At 39.2% G+C, this 18,023-nt stretch overlaps 1 protein-coding gene across 3 annotated transcripts in view; it reads left to right on the forward strand.

Moving 5' to 3' along the window:
• LOC149572244 (peroxisomal (S)-2-hydroxyacid oxidase GLO4-like) overlaps positions 1-18,023 on the forward strand; it is a 185,842-nt gene that overhangs the window by 17,308 nt on the left and 150,511 nt on the right. For all 3 annotated transcript variants that reach the window (XM_089813481.1, XM_089813478.1, XM_089813480.1), the window contains exon 6: positions 8,660-8,717. In XM_089813481.1, the coding sequence (XP_089669607.1) occupies positions 8,660-8,717 (58 nt within the window). The remainder of the gene's footprint in view (positions 1-8,659; positions 8,718-18,023) is intronic.

An 18,023-nucleotide genomic window follows, 5' to 3' on the forward strand; every position in this document is an offset into this window, starting at 1 on the left:
AGAGATTGTTTGTACCCAAGTCCGATGATTGGCGAAATGATTGGGTTAGTGCAGAGGACATACTGGGACCTTCAATGAATTTGACTACAGGTGACACTTTGGCACAAGTGTTCAGTGTTATATTGCAAGTGATGTTATTGGTTATGTTGATGGTATTGGCATTCTGTTGCTTCAGTGAGGATAGGGACATCGCTTGTTTCTTATGGGATCTTGGTGGAGGTTTTTGTATGATGTCGGATTGCTTGAGGAGAAGCAATTTCGGGGAGGGAGGACTGTAATGTCCTCGTTTTCAGCCAGTCTGTGCAGTTGATGGAGTTAGCTCATCATAATGATCGTCATGAGCTAACAGGGTGTTTTGGGGGTCCCAGCTGTGGATTTACAATTTTTAGTAGGTTTATTTTTGGCAGTTGCTATTTTTGGCAGCATAGTGGGTGGCTTCAGCAGTTGGTCGTCACCTGCAGTTAATATAGTTAATAATTGCATGAGCTCTTATTTATTCATTAATTATTAAGTTGCATTATTATAATAATGTTTATATTATTATTATAATGACATTAAGTGTTATTTCTAAAAAGTGTGTTGGAAAGTTTCTAGTGTTGAGTTCTTTTGAGAAACTTCCACAATTTTTGAAGTGGAGTTTTTTAGGAAACTTTGGGTAGCGAAGGATTATAAATGAGAGCTCATTTCATTGGGAAAAGCACGCTTGAATATATATTTGCTTTTTGTGCCTTTGTGGCTTTTTCCTGATTTCTGACTTGTGAGCCCTTGCTGAAGTATAAAGGTCTCGTTTGAGAAGTTCTTGGCAATTGTGTTGAAGTATACAATTGGCCAACATTCTCCCACTATATTCTCGTGGGTAAGGAGAATAATCTTGATTATTACATTGGAAATTATATTTACTCATTGAGAGTCTGGTTGAGGGTTTCTATGGAGTTTTCTAAGAATTATCAAGGTTGAGTTACAACTTGTTGCTGGGTATAATAGGTTGTAAAAGGATTCTCCTACTGTCTTACTATTTTAAGGAGATCTGAATTAGTTGCAGCTAGCTTTAGTTCCTTATGATTATCATACCAGCAGCTAACACACCAATCTGGAGGCCGTATTTCATGGTGGACGGGTTTATTGTTTGATACCTAGGCCTGTGTGAAAGAGTTCGAGCTTGGCATCAGCATTAGAGGCACTTACCATCCATTATTTCAACTGCGTTTAGAATCATATTTTGCCGCCACTTCATACTTGCCCAACGATTACATTTTAAAGTCCATAAGCTGATTCCAGGCCTGTGATTTTATTCCATATTGGGTGACGTCCCTGTTGGCAGTCATCCTAAGGCAGGTGGCACATCTTAGTGGGCTGGTTGATAATCTGAATTGGAGGAGACCATGGAAGGATCCAAACCAGCAACTTATAGTCTAGAGTTTTGCAATTTGGTTCAAAGCGGGTGGCATTAGGTTCATTGACTACCACGGTATCATTAGGTTCAATTTTATATTTTAAATAAATTGTGATCTGCACAATGTTTTAATATAGTGAATGATAAAATGATATTGCTCTTGTTTTAATTGGTATTATAGTTCAATCTGTACCAAGACTGAAATTTAATGAATGGATGTTCATAACCCCAACTTTGTTTATTATTATCAATATTTGGTATTAGTGTTGCTTGCCGAATGTTGACAAAATGTCAAACAATAAATTTGCATAAAAAATTGGTGTATTAAAGAGTAGTAACCAAAGGGGTTTTTTAGAGTAGATACTTGAAAGAGGTAGATACGGCCTTCAATAGAAAATCCTCACTTCATGGGATGTCTTCAAATCGGAGCTCCGACTTTGTAATTGCTCTCATACCAAAATGAGGTATGAGGGTTACTTTTATAGTGAAATTGAGAGATAGAATTGAGCGGGCCAATTGTAGATCTTGAAATTCCGCAAATACCTCAAGACAAGACCTTGTCCCAATTCTAGGCTCAAAACCCTAAGGACAAGGGCGACTTGTTGCACCTAAAGCAGGCCAAAATTTGGTTTGTAGGACCCGGTTTGTCCGTGGATGTGAGATAAGAACCAAAATCTGATTACGATCTTAGGATTGTATTTGAGGCCATCAAATGTTCGAGAGGACCTAGGAGATAAAATGAATTTTGTGATTGGAGGGAAAATAGAGGAGGGCACTTAGAAACAAGGTCCTACCTTGGTTTGGAGAGATTAGAGGACCCATATTTGAATTAGGTATGTATTAAGTGTGATTCTAAAGTCCTAATATGCAATCTTTAATGAAAACACACCAAGGCGAGTGCTAAACAAGCACAAAATTGTAGAGCACATAGGTGCTTACATTTAAGGATGATACAAAACAATAGGTATCTGCATTAGAAGGTGCAGAGGAGTATCGATCTTGATATACATATCCAAAATGAGAATTGATTGCAATAATGACTATGATATCGTCCCACTATGATGTGGTGTGATGCTTAATATTGTGTGCCTTCGAGTCTTTGATCAACGACAATGTTGATTCCAATTAATGGAAATTTCGACAACAATGACGGTGTCTACAATCTCTGTGTATCTGTGTGTGGCAAGAAGAATGATACAAATCACAAATATCAAGTATCATTTAGGAGTCACTATCAGGGATGATTAACCAAAGTGAATGGTTTGTTGCTGTATAAAACCCAAGTTGATCAGTGCAGATTTAATGATAGTATTGTTTTGAGTCAATGCTATATGAAGTCGCTGCTTCGTATCGATAAGGCTCAATCAAGTATGGAACATCGTTGTGCACTGGTATGTGATCAGGCTTGAATATTACTTGGATATGATCAGTTTTTTTGTGCACAATTAAGAAAAGATATCGATGATGCTATTTGAAAGGTGTATCACCTCTTTTCGCCACCAATGGTACAAGTATCTTTGGACATAATTATCAACACAACCACTTAATGGTATCACTAGAGTAAAGTTCAAACTGAACTAATGTAATTGCTCTTACATTTTTCATATCTCTTGCACTCTCTTTCATCTCAATGATGGATCATAGAGTGTAACCCAAAATGCTGATGCTAAATACTCACACAATCAAAACTAGAAGTGCATATTTTATAGTATCAATGCTTCTGACTTTTGCACAAAATGTTGATGAGAACCCATAGATGTGAATTTGAAACTTGCTAGATCGGATGACACTAATGATGTTTGAGTCTTGCCAATGCTGTCTATTTGCAAGGTAGTGCTGATATGGATCTATGAAAGTGCTCTTAAATGCTTAATTCCTTAACCTCAATTGTAGACACAAGAAATAATATTTGAATGATAATAATGAACAACCAAATGACTTACTTAAATATGCAATCCTATGAGTCATAAATCTCAAAGGTGGTGGTCCCAAAAGTGGGCACCCAAATTCAAATTACGTAGGTCTTATCTAAGGCAAGGTGGAACACTAGTGCCCCCCCTTGAATGGACCTCTTCGTGGGACAGTTAACTCCCTGGAGACTATAAGAGCCAATAGAAAAATAGAATAGGGCCAGCCTAAATAGGGGACATGGCGTTTCCCTAAAAAATGGATTGTATTGTACGTTTATAAATTTTATCTAATTTGGTTGGAGATCTCAAGACAAACTTGTCTCATGTTATTCCCAGGTTAGAGTTATATCTCTAATCGTATTGTGTTCCTTGATAAGTATGAGATATTTTCCACCACAAGTCAAATAGTGATAATGCTATCAGGATTCAATTGTTTAGTTTCTTGAGTCTGAGTCAAACTCATTAACCCATGTTTCACAAGTAGTCGTTAACACAAACCCATCTCTCATGAGAATGATTGGAACACTTAGCACTCATTGCATCTAGGTGATGATGATGGAAGTGAAGCACCAGGAATTTGCTCCTTGTTTCATTTGAATTTTGTGAAGATAAAGCAGATTACAAGGTAATCTAGAAAACTAAAAAGGACATTATGAGATTTTTGAAATTTGACATCGTATCTTCTAATGATGCTGGAGCGCTTGGGTCCATAAGCAATCCACATTACCCAAAAAATGCGCTGTTTATTGAGAGCCAGATTTTAGAGATTAATATATAATCAGAATGCAAATTACAATGTGATTGGCCTTTGACTGATTGGTATCCACATTGGAAGGTGCAGATACATCAGAGAGGTATCATTCCCAATATAAATATCCAAATCAAGACCTAGTTGTATTAATGACCATGATATCATGCTTGCTATGATGTGGTGTGATGCTTGAGATGGTGTGCCTTTGATCAAAGACGATACTGATTCTAATCAGTGGAAATTTCAAGAACAATGATGCTGTTGCTATCTCTATGTATTTGCAGGTGACAAGATGAATGATACAGATCACAGATATCAAGTATCGTATAGGTGTCACTATGAAGGATGATCGACCGAAGTGAATGGTTGATTACTATATGCACCCAAGTCGAGCAGTACAGATCTGATGATAGTATTGCTGTGAGTCAATGCAATGTGAAGTTGTCGCTTCAAATCAATGAGGCTAAGTCAAGTATGGAATATCGATGTGTACTGGTATGTGATAAGGCTTGAATATAAATTGGATATGCAAGGGAGTCTTTGAATTTTGTGATGTTATCTAAGATAAGGTTTTTACTCACAATTAGTGATAGATGATGATGCTATTCGAAAGGTGTATTGCCTCTTGTTGCCACCAACATTACAAGTATTATTGGATATGATTATTGACGCAGCCACTCAATGATATCATTAGAATCAAGTTCAATTTGAACTAATGTAATCACTATTACATTTTTCATATCTCTTGCACTCTCTTTCATCCCCATAATGGATAACCGAGTGTGATCCGAAATGTTGATGCTAAATATGCACACAAAAGCAAAACCAGAAATGTATATTTTATAATATCCATGCTTCCGATTTCTGCTCTAATGTCAATAAAAACCTTTAGATGTGAAGCTGAAAATTGCTAGATAGAATCAAAATGACGATGTTGAGTCTTGCCAATGTTATCTATTTGCAAGGTAGTGCTGATATGGATCTACAAAAGTGCTCTCAAATGCTTTTAGCCACAATTGTAGACACAAGAAATGATATGTGAATGATAATAATGAACAACCAAATGACTTACTTAAATATGCAATCCTATAAGTCATAAAACTCAAAGGTGGTGGTACCAAAAGTGGGCACCCAAATTCAAATTATATAGGTCTTATCTAAGGTAAGGTGGAACACTAGCGCCTCCCCTTGAATGGACCTCTTCGTGGGACAATTAACTCCCTCAAGACTATAAGAGCCAATAGCAAAATAGATAGGGCCAGCCCAAAGAGGGGACATGGCATTTCCCTAAATGGATTGTGTTATATGTTTATAAATTTTATCTAATTTGGTTGCAGGTCTCAAGACAAACTTATCTCATGTTATTCCCAGGTTAGAGTTATATCTCTAATTGTATTGTGTTCCTTGATAAGTATGAGATATTTTCCACCACAAGTCAAATTGTGATAATGCTATCAGGATTCAATTGTTTAGCTTTTTGAGTCTGAGTCAAACTCATTAACCCATGTTTCATGAGTAGTGGTTAACACAAACCCATCTCTCATGAGAATGATTGGAACACTTAGCACTCAATGCATCTAGGTGATGATGATGAAAATGAAGCACCAGGAATGTGTTCCTTTTTTCATTTGAATTTTGTGAATTTAAAGAAGATTGCAAGGTAATCCAGAAAACTAAAAGGGACATTACGAGATTTTTGAAATTTGACATCGTGTCTTCTAACAATGCTGGAGCACTTGGGTTCATAAGCAATCTGCATTACCCAAAAAATGCACTGTTTATTGAGAGCCAGATTTTAGAGATTAATATATAATCAGAATGCAAATTACAATGTGATTGACCTTTGACTGATTGGTATCTATATTGAAAGGCGCAGATACAGATACATCAGAGAGGTATTGTTCCCAATATAAATAACCAAATCAAGACCTAGTTGTACTAATGACCATGATATCATGCCTGCTATGATGTGGTGTGATGCTCGAGATGGTGCCTTTGATCAAAGATGATGCTGGTTCCAATCAGTGGAAGTTTCAAGAACAATGATGGCGTTGCTATCTCTATGTATTTGCAGGTGACAAGATGAATGATACAGATCACAGATATCAAGTATCATATAGGTGTCACTATCAAGGATGATTGACCAAAGTGAATGATTGATTACTATATGCAGCCAAGTCGAGCAGTACAGATCTGATGATAGTATTGCTGTGAGTCAATGCAATATGAAGTTTTCACTTCAAATCAATGAGGCTCAGTCAAGTATGGAATATCGATGTGTACTGGTATGTGATAAGGCTTGAATATAAAGTGGATATGCAAGGGAGTCTTTGCATTTTGCAATGTTATCTAAGATAAGGTTTTTGTTCACAATTAGTGGTAGATGATGATGTAATTCGAAAGGTGTATTGCCTCTTGTTGCCACCAACATTACAAGTATTGTTGGATATGATTATTGACACAGCCACTCAATTATATCACTAGAGTCAAGTTCAATTTGAACTAATGTAATCACTATTACATTTTTCATATCTCTTGCACTCTCTTTCATCCCCATAATGGATAACCGAGTGTGATCCGAAATGTTGATGCTAAATATGCACACACAAGCAAAACCAGAAATGTATATTTTATAATATCAATGCTTCCGACTTCTGCTCATAATGTCAATAAAAACCTTTAGATGCGACACCGAAAATTGCTAGATAGAATCAAAATGACAATGTTGAGTCTTGCCATTGCTATCTATTTGCAATGTAGTGCTGATATTGCTACTGAACTATTCTTCAATGCTTAATTCCTTAATAGGAATTGTAGACACAAGAAGTAGTATGTTGTGAATGATGATTATGAACAACCAAATGACTTAAAAATGCAATGCTATAAGTCCTAAATCTCAAAGGTGATGGTCCCAAAAGTGGGCACTCTAAATCAAATTATAAAGATTGTTCCTATCTAAGGCAAGGTGGCACACTTAGTCCCCTTGTGGGACAATTAACTCCTAGGACCATAAGAGTTAATTGAAAAAAAGAATAATGCTGGCCTAAAGAGGGGACATGGTATAATCCTAAAAAATGAATGTATTTATTGTATTCTGATTATATTGTTATCTAATTAGGCTGTAGGCCTCCAGACCGGCTTATCTCATCTTATTCCTAGGTTAGGGTTATATCTCTAATTATATTGTGTTCCTTGTTTCATTTGAATTTTGTGAATTTAGCGCAGATTACAAGGCAATTTAGAAAAGGGACATCACAAGATGTTTGGAATTTGACATTGTATCTTCTCATGATGTTGGAGCACTTGGATTCATAAGCAATATGCATTACCCTAAAAACAAAGTGTTATTTTGATTTGAGTTGCTTGATTCTTGTTTGTTTTCCCTTTGAAGTTTAGTTTTATGTTTCAGTTGTTTTGAATAACATGCCTCCTTTGAGCTATCTTCAGCCTCTAATTGTTGCCTTAGCAAAACTAAGTGCCCAAGGTTGAGCATGTAGAGAAAGATGGAGGCGTTTTCTCAATGAATAACTGAAAGGAAAGAAAGGAAAAAAAAACACAGTTTTGGGATGCAACACACAAGTCAGGGGGTGTTCTGGCAGGGGGAGAAGAAACAACCAGAAAAGAGGTGAGAGGCAGGAACCAAGGGAATGCTGTGTAGGGCAATGAGAAAGAAAAAATCAAGATACCGGCTATGTGGAAGAGAGTAAAAGATTTTTCTTCCTGGCACCTGACAGAGCAGAAACAAGACTGCCTAAAACCAAGGAGCGAGACATTCAATGTAAGAGGAAATAAGGCGAAAGGAGGGGATGGAAGCTGAAACAAAAAGGAAATAGAGACTTGCTCTCAAAGAAGACAGGACAAAACTGTGGAGATTTAGGAGCGAGTTGAACAGGAAGTGGGCAGCTTTGATTTCACAGACCTTGGAGGTGGTTGTTTTCCTCTGTGTGAGTGAAAGTGCAAACAAGAAAGATGTGAGGGAAACAGCGAGTTGAGAGAACAAGCAGATAGGCAAGTGATCTGGGAAAAATATGGAACGAGATAGAGCTGTGAAAGAGAAATGAATATGGACAGCTTGACATCAAAAGTAGTTGTGTGAACTCCAAATTTCAAAAACAGAACACATAGAGGAAACATTGGGTGCATAGCTGAAACAGAACTGCAAGGAAAGTTATTGAAAAGAAATTTTGTCTGCTATCACATTTATATTGTTTCATTAGGTAATGATTTATTGAATCAGTTGGAAATCTTCAAAATAGTATTTAGTGCTGTTTGATTATCTGTTGGCCTGATTGTGTGATTTCTTCCTGCAACCTTGCTCTATCTGGAAACTCTGTTGGTTGCTCTGCATCATTTTAGGATCATGATAATTTGTGTTCCATATGCAGAAAAAGCAGAAAATTCTTGAGTTTAGCTATAATCTATGCTTGTACACTAAAACTCAATAAAATTAGTTAAAATTTTTTACAGTTACAGATATCTCAAGTTGTCAATTAGCATGTGTTAATTATGAGAAATGAAATTGGTGCATATATAGCTAATTTATTTGGAAAACATGTACAATCCTTTTGAATTGAGCTTCTAATAGATGGTCTAATCTTATGGCAGACTTGTTGTGCCCATTCCGGGGAATCTCGAAGGCTTGGTTTCAGTAGATATGGATACAGTGAGTGATCAAGACATAAATTCATGGGCTGATCATATTTATGATTGATTTTACTATCTTAATATGGATAACATGATAAAGAGCCTTGCATTTTAGTTTTGAATTTTATTACCTTATTTAATCTGGTACAATTGACATTTTCAGAAAATAGATAATCCTATTTTTTTTTTAATTCTTGAGGCATGTTTAAAATAAAAGTACATTTGGAAGAACTAGATCGTATAATCCCCAAGGGATCAAAGAAATGAGTTTTAAACCAAGTGGCCAAATGGTTGAAAGAAGAGCACAAAGAGTGCTTGAGGAAATGGCAGTATGAATTTAGTGCTTCCTAATTGAGGATACAATGAAGTTATTTTAACCATAAAATCCCATAGCAATAGATCTGCGATAATGGTGTTGAATGTAGGTATCTCATTGAAATGTTTTGTCTTGGATAAGCTTCATGGCAGAATTATTGAGATATTTAAGATAGATATTATATGTACCTGAAATTCTTTATGCTACCACATCTGCATTCCTTGATAAGTTATAGACTTAATATAATATATGCCTTTGTTTTGCAAACCAATATTTGCAACTATTTCCACTGGAAATTTTGTCAAACAGTTTACATGTAGATGAAATGAAATGAATTTTCTGATTTTAATTTGCAAATCAATATACAGATGGTTTAATGACTCATTGAGCATTGAATTCCATGTTTTATTTTCCTGAAAAAATACTCATAAATTGAATCAATCACTGAGCAGCAACTCACAGCCTTCCCAAAGTAATTATAAATAACATGGTTACCAGGAGACCCGTCTCCCCCCTAAAAGTGGCGTCTCGGAGACCGAGACGCGTCTCGGAGACTTTTCGCGTCTCCGGAGACCTCAAAAAAGGTTGGAGACTTCATGACGAAGTCTCCTGAAGTCTCCCCGTCTCCTAATTCAAAAAGTGAAGTCTCCCCGAAGTCTCCTGATAAAATATAAATGTAAAATATAATATTAAATAATTTTATATATTTTAGCCCTCATTTAAATGTTTTTAATGCAAAAATCTAAGGTACTATATGAATTTTGTAACAACTGCTTGGTGATGTACGTCACCTACTGGAACACGATACAAGTCTAAGACAACATATTGGAAGCTGTGCAGGATTGCAGTAAAGATCCCAAATCACATAAATTTATGCGGCTGAGGAATTAGGGTGCAAAAACTGTTGTTAGTGCATTAGAAGATAGTATTACGTATGTTACAGAAATCTGATATGCAAATGCTTGATAATAGTATTATTCCTCATGAAAACCAAGCATCTATTTGCTGATAAAGACTCAGCGATAACAGTGATAGACTAGAGGTTTTATGTATGTTAACATGAATGTATTTGGTCCCATATTTCTGTTTTTTCAAGAGGATATCATGTTTCAATTTGATGTATAAGTCGTATTTGTTATTCGTACCTGTTTATCTGCTGTTGGCAATATCCTAGTACCAATATGGGAATCTTTGTTATTTGAATCTGTGTAACTGGAAAAAAAACACTATTACAAAATGATTTACTCCCTCTTAAACTAAGCAATCCTAACTCTTAGTTAGAAAATAGAAATCCTAAGTGTGTCTTTATGCATGCATCGATTTTGAATAATTCAATAATTTTCACAAATTTTTTGTAGCAATGCCAATTTGTCAGGTTTTAAAATCTATTTCAGTAATGTGCTTCTGTATCTGACCGCTTATTATTATTATAATCTTTGATAGTTTGACTCTATGAATCTATTTTAATTTTTAATGTGACAACACTAGTATTATTAATTTATTATTTACTTTAGTCTTTTAGTCTTACGGTATTACTATTTTGAAAATTTGAAATTTTGTATTTACTTTTAGTATTAGACTCTTTTAAGTTTAAACTATTAAAATTTAAAAAAAAAAAAAAAAAAAAAATATTGCCGTCTCCAAGTACCCCCGTCTCCTATTTGAAAAATTGCCGTACCAGTACCAGTACCAGTACCGGAGACCTCAAAGTCTCCCCGTCTCCCGGTGACCTTGATAAATAATCTATGTTACCCCGAGTTTCCGGTATGGGGACGACGGGGAACGGTGGGACGGGTTTCCGGGATGGCAATTTTTTTGGGCTATTTTGGGAACCGGGGGGGACGGCAAATGGGGACATATATATATATATATATATATATATATATATATATATATATATATATATATATATATATATATATATATATATATATATATATATATATATATATATATATATATATAGGGAAATTTTAAAATATACATTGAAATTTGTGAATATACAAGTCATTCATATGAAACTAAGCACAAAGCATGTCATTTAAACATTATAGAACTATAACATACAACATTTGAATGCCATTTAGGAAATAATATCCGATTTCAATACCCAATTGTCAAAATGCATATCAATATTAGTGAACATTAACAATATCATAATGTCATAATGATAAACATGATAAAAGAGAAAATCAAAATCTAAATATGCCCAAAGCTATAGGCCCAAGGGCTAGAGGGCTGCCATAAAGTAATATGTATCAATGTATCATAATCATATTCACATTCAACATAAAAAACAAAACATAGAAAAATGAAGCAGACTGCTGTTCCTATTCTGCTTCTACTGCCATGGCATCAAAATCAGAGTCCTGACTATCATCCTCCACAGGAAGCGTAGTCTCATCTAATGGAACCCCAACCAATTTTCGTGCCGTGTCATCCTCATCTATTTGGGCCACATCCTCAAGCTCAACATCCCACCACAAAGGTGATGTCTGCGTATACTTTGGAGTCTAACAATCCACAAGTCGAAGAGCACGATGCACTATCACTAGCTTCTCCACTCTTTTAGAGGTAAGTCTGTTCCTCTTGATAGAGTGGATATATGAATATGTGGACCAATTCCTCTTTGCAACTGAGGAACTAGCAACCTGTGCAAGGAGACGACTAGCAAATATTTTTAACTCAGGTGTATCTCTCCCATGCCAGGTCCACCATCTAATAGGATCTCTCTGTGCCAAAACAACTCTATCCAACTTTGCTTGTGGCTTACCCAAGTTTGGGCCATGAAGGTTGGTGAAGTCAAGGAACTATGCACGAAGGGTAGAGGCATCTTGAGCTGAATACATCTTATCAATTGCTCTTGTGAAGCCATCCAATACCTCAGAATCATCACATGGGAGGTCCCTTCCACCCAACTGTGAAAATGATTTGCGATTTAGAGAAAAGGCTGCCATATGAAGCGGGATATTTATCATGTTCCACCTCCGCGTCACAATAGGCCTACTATGCTCGTCATAAAACCCCAATGTAGGATCCTTTGCTGCCACAATTCTCTTTATCTTCCCCAACATTTTGTCAATAGTCTCATAGATCTCTTCCAGACTAGGAGCATCAATATCAACATATTGTTTACCGTACTGGGTAAAGAAATCAATGCATGCAGACAATGGATCAGAATAGCAGAACTTCTTATATTATTTGCATACGCCAAAGATATTACATTATGCTTATGATATGATGATTACAATGATTCCCCAGAGGGGGTATATATACATCCTGAAGAACCTTCCCGAAGGTGTCCGTCGGCTACATACATGTCGGCTACATAATAAGAACCTTCCCGATACCGATGACATACATCCTGATACCGACGACATACATCTTGATACTGACGGCATACATCCTGATACTGATGACATACATCCTGATACATATGGCATACATCCCAATACTGACGGCATACATCTCGATACCATATTTACTGACGACATCATCCCCCCAAAAAGAAAAGTCGTCTTCGGACGACCACACAACAAAACTCAAACAAACAACTAAATACATTTATTCATAAAAACAACATAGACAGACATCATGAACCGGAAGGCTGTGTCTTAGACTGTGAAGACCGGCTGCGTCGAAGCTGATACACTTGTTTTGTCCAAACCTTCAAATCAACTGTGATTTGAGAGTTCTCCTCCACAACTTCTTTCAGCATCAATGCAACCTCTTGACACTCAACTTCTTTTGATCATGAGCCCTCTTCGCCGAGTCCTCCTAAAGAGCTTCTACCAACCACTGCTTTGCTGCTGCTAATTGCTGTTTTGCCTACTGCTTCCCTCGTGCACCTTCCTCGAGTTGTGCTAACAGGGCGGCCTGCTCTGCTTCGCATGCAATCTGCTGGGTGGCAAATCGATCGGCCGTCTCCTCCTGAGCCTTCTCTGCCGTCTCTCGAGCTTCTTGCCTAGCCTCTGCCTGTCTTCTCTATGTGAACACCAACTCTGCCAGGGACTTGCTCTGCTCTGCGATGATAGCAAGGCGAGAATGAACATCCTTATCCTTCTCCTCCGCTACTGGTAGAGGGTCCGACACCTGCACCCCTTCATCTACTTTCTTTGTTGCTGTTGGACTCTGATCCTCCACCCCTGGTGATGTCGGTATCTCAACTACCTCGCTGCTCGACCAAATGGCTTCCAACTACGTATGCTCTCTCATAGGAGACTGAATGGAAGGACCTCTGGCAACAGGGACAAGTAGCCGTTGCCTTGAGTACTCACTCGCCTGACTCGCTGTGCTCATCCATTCCATTGTTGGCACCTTGGGTTGCACTTTCGAAATACTGAAATTAGCATCCTGATCCTCATCCACCAGTGTCCGCTATGGTGACTACTGCATCTGTCCCAATCACCTCTAGACGAACCTACTCCTGTGTGCCCCCCTGACTGACTCCTCCCTCTGCTACAGGCTCTGCTACAGGAGGAGGCTGAGGCAAACTTTATGCTACGGGTACGGGAGTCGGTTCGTGAACTGCTGGCTAAGGCTATGATCCCGTAGGTTGCATACTCGTAGGCGTGCCTATTGGTGATGCTATCCTCTGGCTTGCTGAAGTCTGGACCAACATTGAGTGTGGAACTAATCCTGCTACCGCTGTCCATGATCTGGGATTAAGAGTTACTGGGGTCATCACCACTGGATGCTGAAACTGTCCGAACCCTGGGATGTGAACATCTGCCATGGTGTGCATATGTGGGGCTGGAAATGCCAGAATTGATGTAGTAGTCACTGGTGTAGCCATCAACTGTCACAAGAAGTGAAGTGGGACTGCTGAAATTACTCCGCCTTCCCTATCATCTTCCTCATCCAGCTCCACCTCCATATCCTCAGAGTCATCCTCACAAGATGTGTCCTGGTGGCCACTATCCCTATTGCCCAATTCCTCCATCTCTTGCCGTGCCCTCTTCTGGCCCACGCCCTTCTGTCATGTAGGTGAGTCTAAATGCTTCCATTGCATTATCGGAGGCTCGCCAGGTACCACCGGACTTGGCTTAATTTCTAGCTGCTCATGGGGTATCGTCCTCGCAGTAGCTTCCAGAAAGAGTCTGATGGCGTAGTGCGACATATAAAATGTTTTATGCTGCAAAGTCATGAACTCATCCATGCACGTGGCTAATAGAGAAGCCCAGTCGTACACCTTCCCGTTTATGAGCCCGTTCATCATATTGACCAATAGAAAGGAAATGTCGGACACCCTGCTAGACCCTGTAAGCCTACTTTTTACCACATCCATAAGGCACTTCCACTGGCCTTCTCTAATATCAAACTTCCGAAACCCTCTGCCCTTCGAAGTGCCAATAAGGTTATCCAGCTGCTGCTGTACTCGGTCGTTACACACCAACTGTATCAGCTGTAACTTCGTCTCCTTGCTCATCTTTTTGGACTTACTATCAATCTTCTTTCCTCCTTGCACCGCTCCTGGTATACTGAATACTCTAGTAAAATTGGCTGGCCGAAATGATATCACTATGTCATATCCCAAATACGGAATTGAACACTTCTGGGAATGCCTGTCATAAGCCTCAATCATAGGACGCAAGACGCCCTCAAAATCTCGGATACAGAAAAGTGGCATCCGGATTGCCCACTCCACCTGCGCCTTTCAAATGCTTGCTTTAACGAGGTGAGTATTTGGATTTTCATTCCACCATTTCCTGCAGTCTCATCCATTCAACCCTTCGAAAACTACAGTCTGTGGCGTTGTGTGCACATCCGGCTGATTTTGCATTTTGGCCCTTTGCTTGCCCTTGTCCTTTCCACGTGGACGCACTTCAGAAGGCCCTGCCTACACATCTTGGTTCATGGCTGAATCCTGATCTAGTTGTTTCCTCCAAGCCCTCTTACCGGCTGATTGCATACCTAATATGCCTTTATGAGTTTGCTGAATATGTTGCCGTTAGGTCAGTGATTTTTCATACACCTGCCTTCTATCGGACGGATCCTGGCAAACACCTGTCTTCTGTCAAAATCCCCTTCAACATATAGATCCTAGCAAGCAATATTTGCCTTCTCCTTCCTAGCCCGCCATATGGCTTCTCTTCTTTACTGCTAGGGGACGCCGTATGGATGTGAGCATAAATCCTCCTCTAAGCTTTGGAATGCCGTACCCCTCAATTGCAGGGTACTTGCAGGTCTTATTCTCCTATACGTCTCCTCCTCTAAACGCCTCCAGTTTGGGCACTTCGAGTGACACCAAAGGTTTTACAACTCTTCCGTATGGAATTCTACAGAGCACTCCAAGCGTGATCTTCTATTTTGTCTTTGCATAATACAAATACTGCAATACTTGGCGCATGGTCCTGAAGCTCTCTTCGGAAGACTTTCTCCTATCTGCAACCCATACGGCGATTATGCTAATGCCGTTGTACCTTATGTTCTTAAAAAAAATCTCCAACACCGTACGCTAAATTAGTTTGCGGAGATCATGTTCATTTTATAAAAATGCCATACGCCATTTTCTAGAGAGCCTACGAGGAATATTGCTTAACTTGGAGATGCCATACGGCTGCCAATGATGAGCCTCCAGACTTCCTTAAGTGCCGTACGTAATTGGAAAACCAACGCTTCCTTATGCCTTTTGCTATGTTTGCCCGAAACCTGGAGTGATCCTGCCGTATGTAGCTTCTTTATGCTCCCTCACACCACCTGTGGATGGTCGTACAGTGATATAGCTTCATGTTCGTTCTATAAATTGCCGTACGGTGGATACCATTTAGCTTGGAATGCCGTACAGTTCATATAAAATGCCGTATGGTTCATGCAAAATGCTATACGATTCATATTCTTGATATAAAATGCCGTATAGTAGTCATTGCTCCTGATACCGTATGGTGGTCATTTCTTGTTCCCAATGCCGTATGGTCACTTGACCGTACGGTGCTTTTTCTCTCTCATTTTAAAAAAAAATATTGCTCCTTAATAGGCCCTGATGGCGACTTAGCTGGCGCACGATAAATTTTCAGCTTACATCCATTCACTGTTTCTGGAACTTCCTGTCCATCCAGCGTCCATAGCTTGATCGCTCGATTATCACCCACTTCCCGAATCTGATAAGGTCCAACCCACTTAACTTTGAACTTGCCCGACTTGATCTCATTCTGGCCATCGTACTTCAACACCCACTGTCCAGGTTGAAATCTGTTCAGTTTCAAGTGCTTATCGTGCCATGCCTTATGCTTGTTCTGTGTTACTGCAGTCGCCCACTGCGCCAATAATTGCTTCTCCTCCAGCTTGTTCAATTTATACAGTTGCTCCTTTAAGCTTTCCATGTTGCCTAACTTGTTTTCCAATGCTATCCTTAGGCTCGGAATCATGAATTCCGCTAGTACTACTATCTCCTGGCCGAATATCAATTGAACTGGTGTGTGCCCCATTGTCACCTTATACGCTGTGCAGTAAGCCAAAGAGCGGAGGGTAATTTTTCCTCACAATCCTCGCCTTTAACCACGCAGGATTTGTAGATAATTGATGCCAAGATTTTGTTGGTAGCCTCGGCTTGTCCGTTTGCTCTTGGGTAGTACAGGCTCGATATTGAATGATAAATCTTGAACTTAGTGGTAAGCAGTCGAATAACATGGTTTACAAAATGTCCACCCTTATCACTTGTTAACTGCAATGGAATCCTGTTCCTGGTAATAATTTGCTCATAAATAAATTTTGCTGTGCTTATCACCGAGTTATCTGGTAGTGCGCGTGCCTCCACCCATTTGGTCAGGTACTTTGTTGCTACGACGATGTATCGACATCTTGTGGTTTTGCTTGCCTTTAGGGGTTTGATGAAGTCCAATCCTCATCGTTCAGAGAGTTCCTGGGCATGAGAGGGATTCAGAGGCATGAAGTCTCGCTTCAAAGGTTTCTCGGCTCGCTGATATGTATCGCATGCAACGACTCACTCTATGGCGTCGTTGTGTACAGTCGGCCACCATAGTCCTGCCAGGAGTATCTTCTCTGCGGTTGTGTCTGGTCCCATGTGTCCTCCTACTGGTCCTTCATGTGCTTCCTTCAGTACCCTTGGGATCTCTTCCTCTAGGATGCATCGCCTTAGGATCTGATCGGGTCCCATTTTATATAACAACCCATTGATCAGTTGAAACGTTCGGCTCGGCAACACCAACTTCCGTCTTTCATTTGGTGGCATGCTACTTGGAAATTGTCCCGTCGACGGGTACTCCCCGATGCTCGTGTACCATTTTGGCAGTATAGCAATCTGGAACAGCTGTGCATCAAGAAAGTCGTCATTCACACCGTCTGCTAGTTCACCTGTTTTGAGGCATGACAGATGATCTATGCTTACATGTTTCTTCCTCGGCCATACGATGATCTTGAAGGTAAACTCCTCTAACAAAAGTAACCAGCAGCTGATTCTTCCTTGAATGACAGGTTTATTGACCATATACAAAAGAGCCTGATGTTCGACATAGAAGACAAATGGTGTCGCCAGCAAGTAATGATGGAATTTCTGTACAACATAGACCATCCCCAAAGCTTCCCATTCAGTCGTATTGTAATTCTGTTCAGCCTTTGATAACAGTCGATTGGCAAAGTAGATCGGGTGATCCAACCTGTGGCTACCTGTTTGTGCCAAGGTTGCTCCAATTGCATAGTTGGACGCGTCGACATGAACATGAAACTCTTTGCTCCAATCTGGATACACCAAGATGGGTGCCGTAGCCAATTGTACTTTGAGACCTTCAAATGCTTCATCCTGTTCCTTTTCCCATTTGAATGCTTCTCCTTTGCACGTTAACCTGTCCAACGGGTATGCTACCTTGGCAAATTTTTTGATGAATGTCTATTATAGCCTATATGTCTGAAGAAAGATTTTACCTCCGTTACATTGGTGGACGACTGCATCTCCAATATGACTCTCACCTTATCCGGATCTGTCTTCAATCCTTCCTTACAAACTATGTGTCCGAGAAACCTTCCCTGTGGAACCATAAATCTACACTTCTT

The sequence above is a fragment of the Cupressus sempervirens genome, chromosome 2, assembly GCF_028749045.1.
Source record: "Cupressus sempervirens isolate cs-2001-9-10 chromosome 2, ASM2874904v1, whole genome shotgun sequence".
Classification (NCBI taxonomy): Eukaryota; Viridiplantae; Streptophyta; class Pinopsida; order Cupressales; family Cupressaceae; genus Cupressus; species Cupressus sempervirens.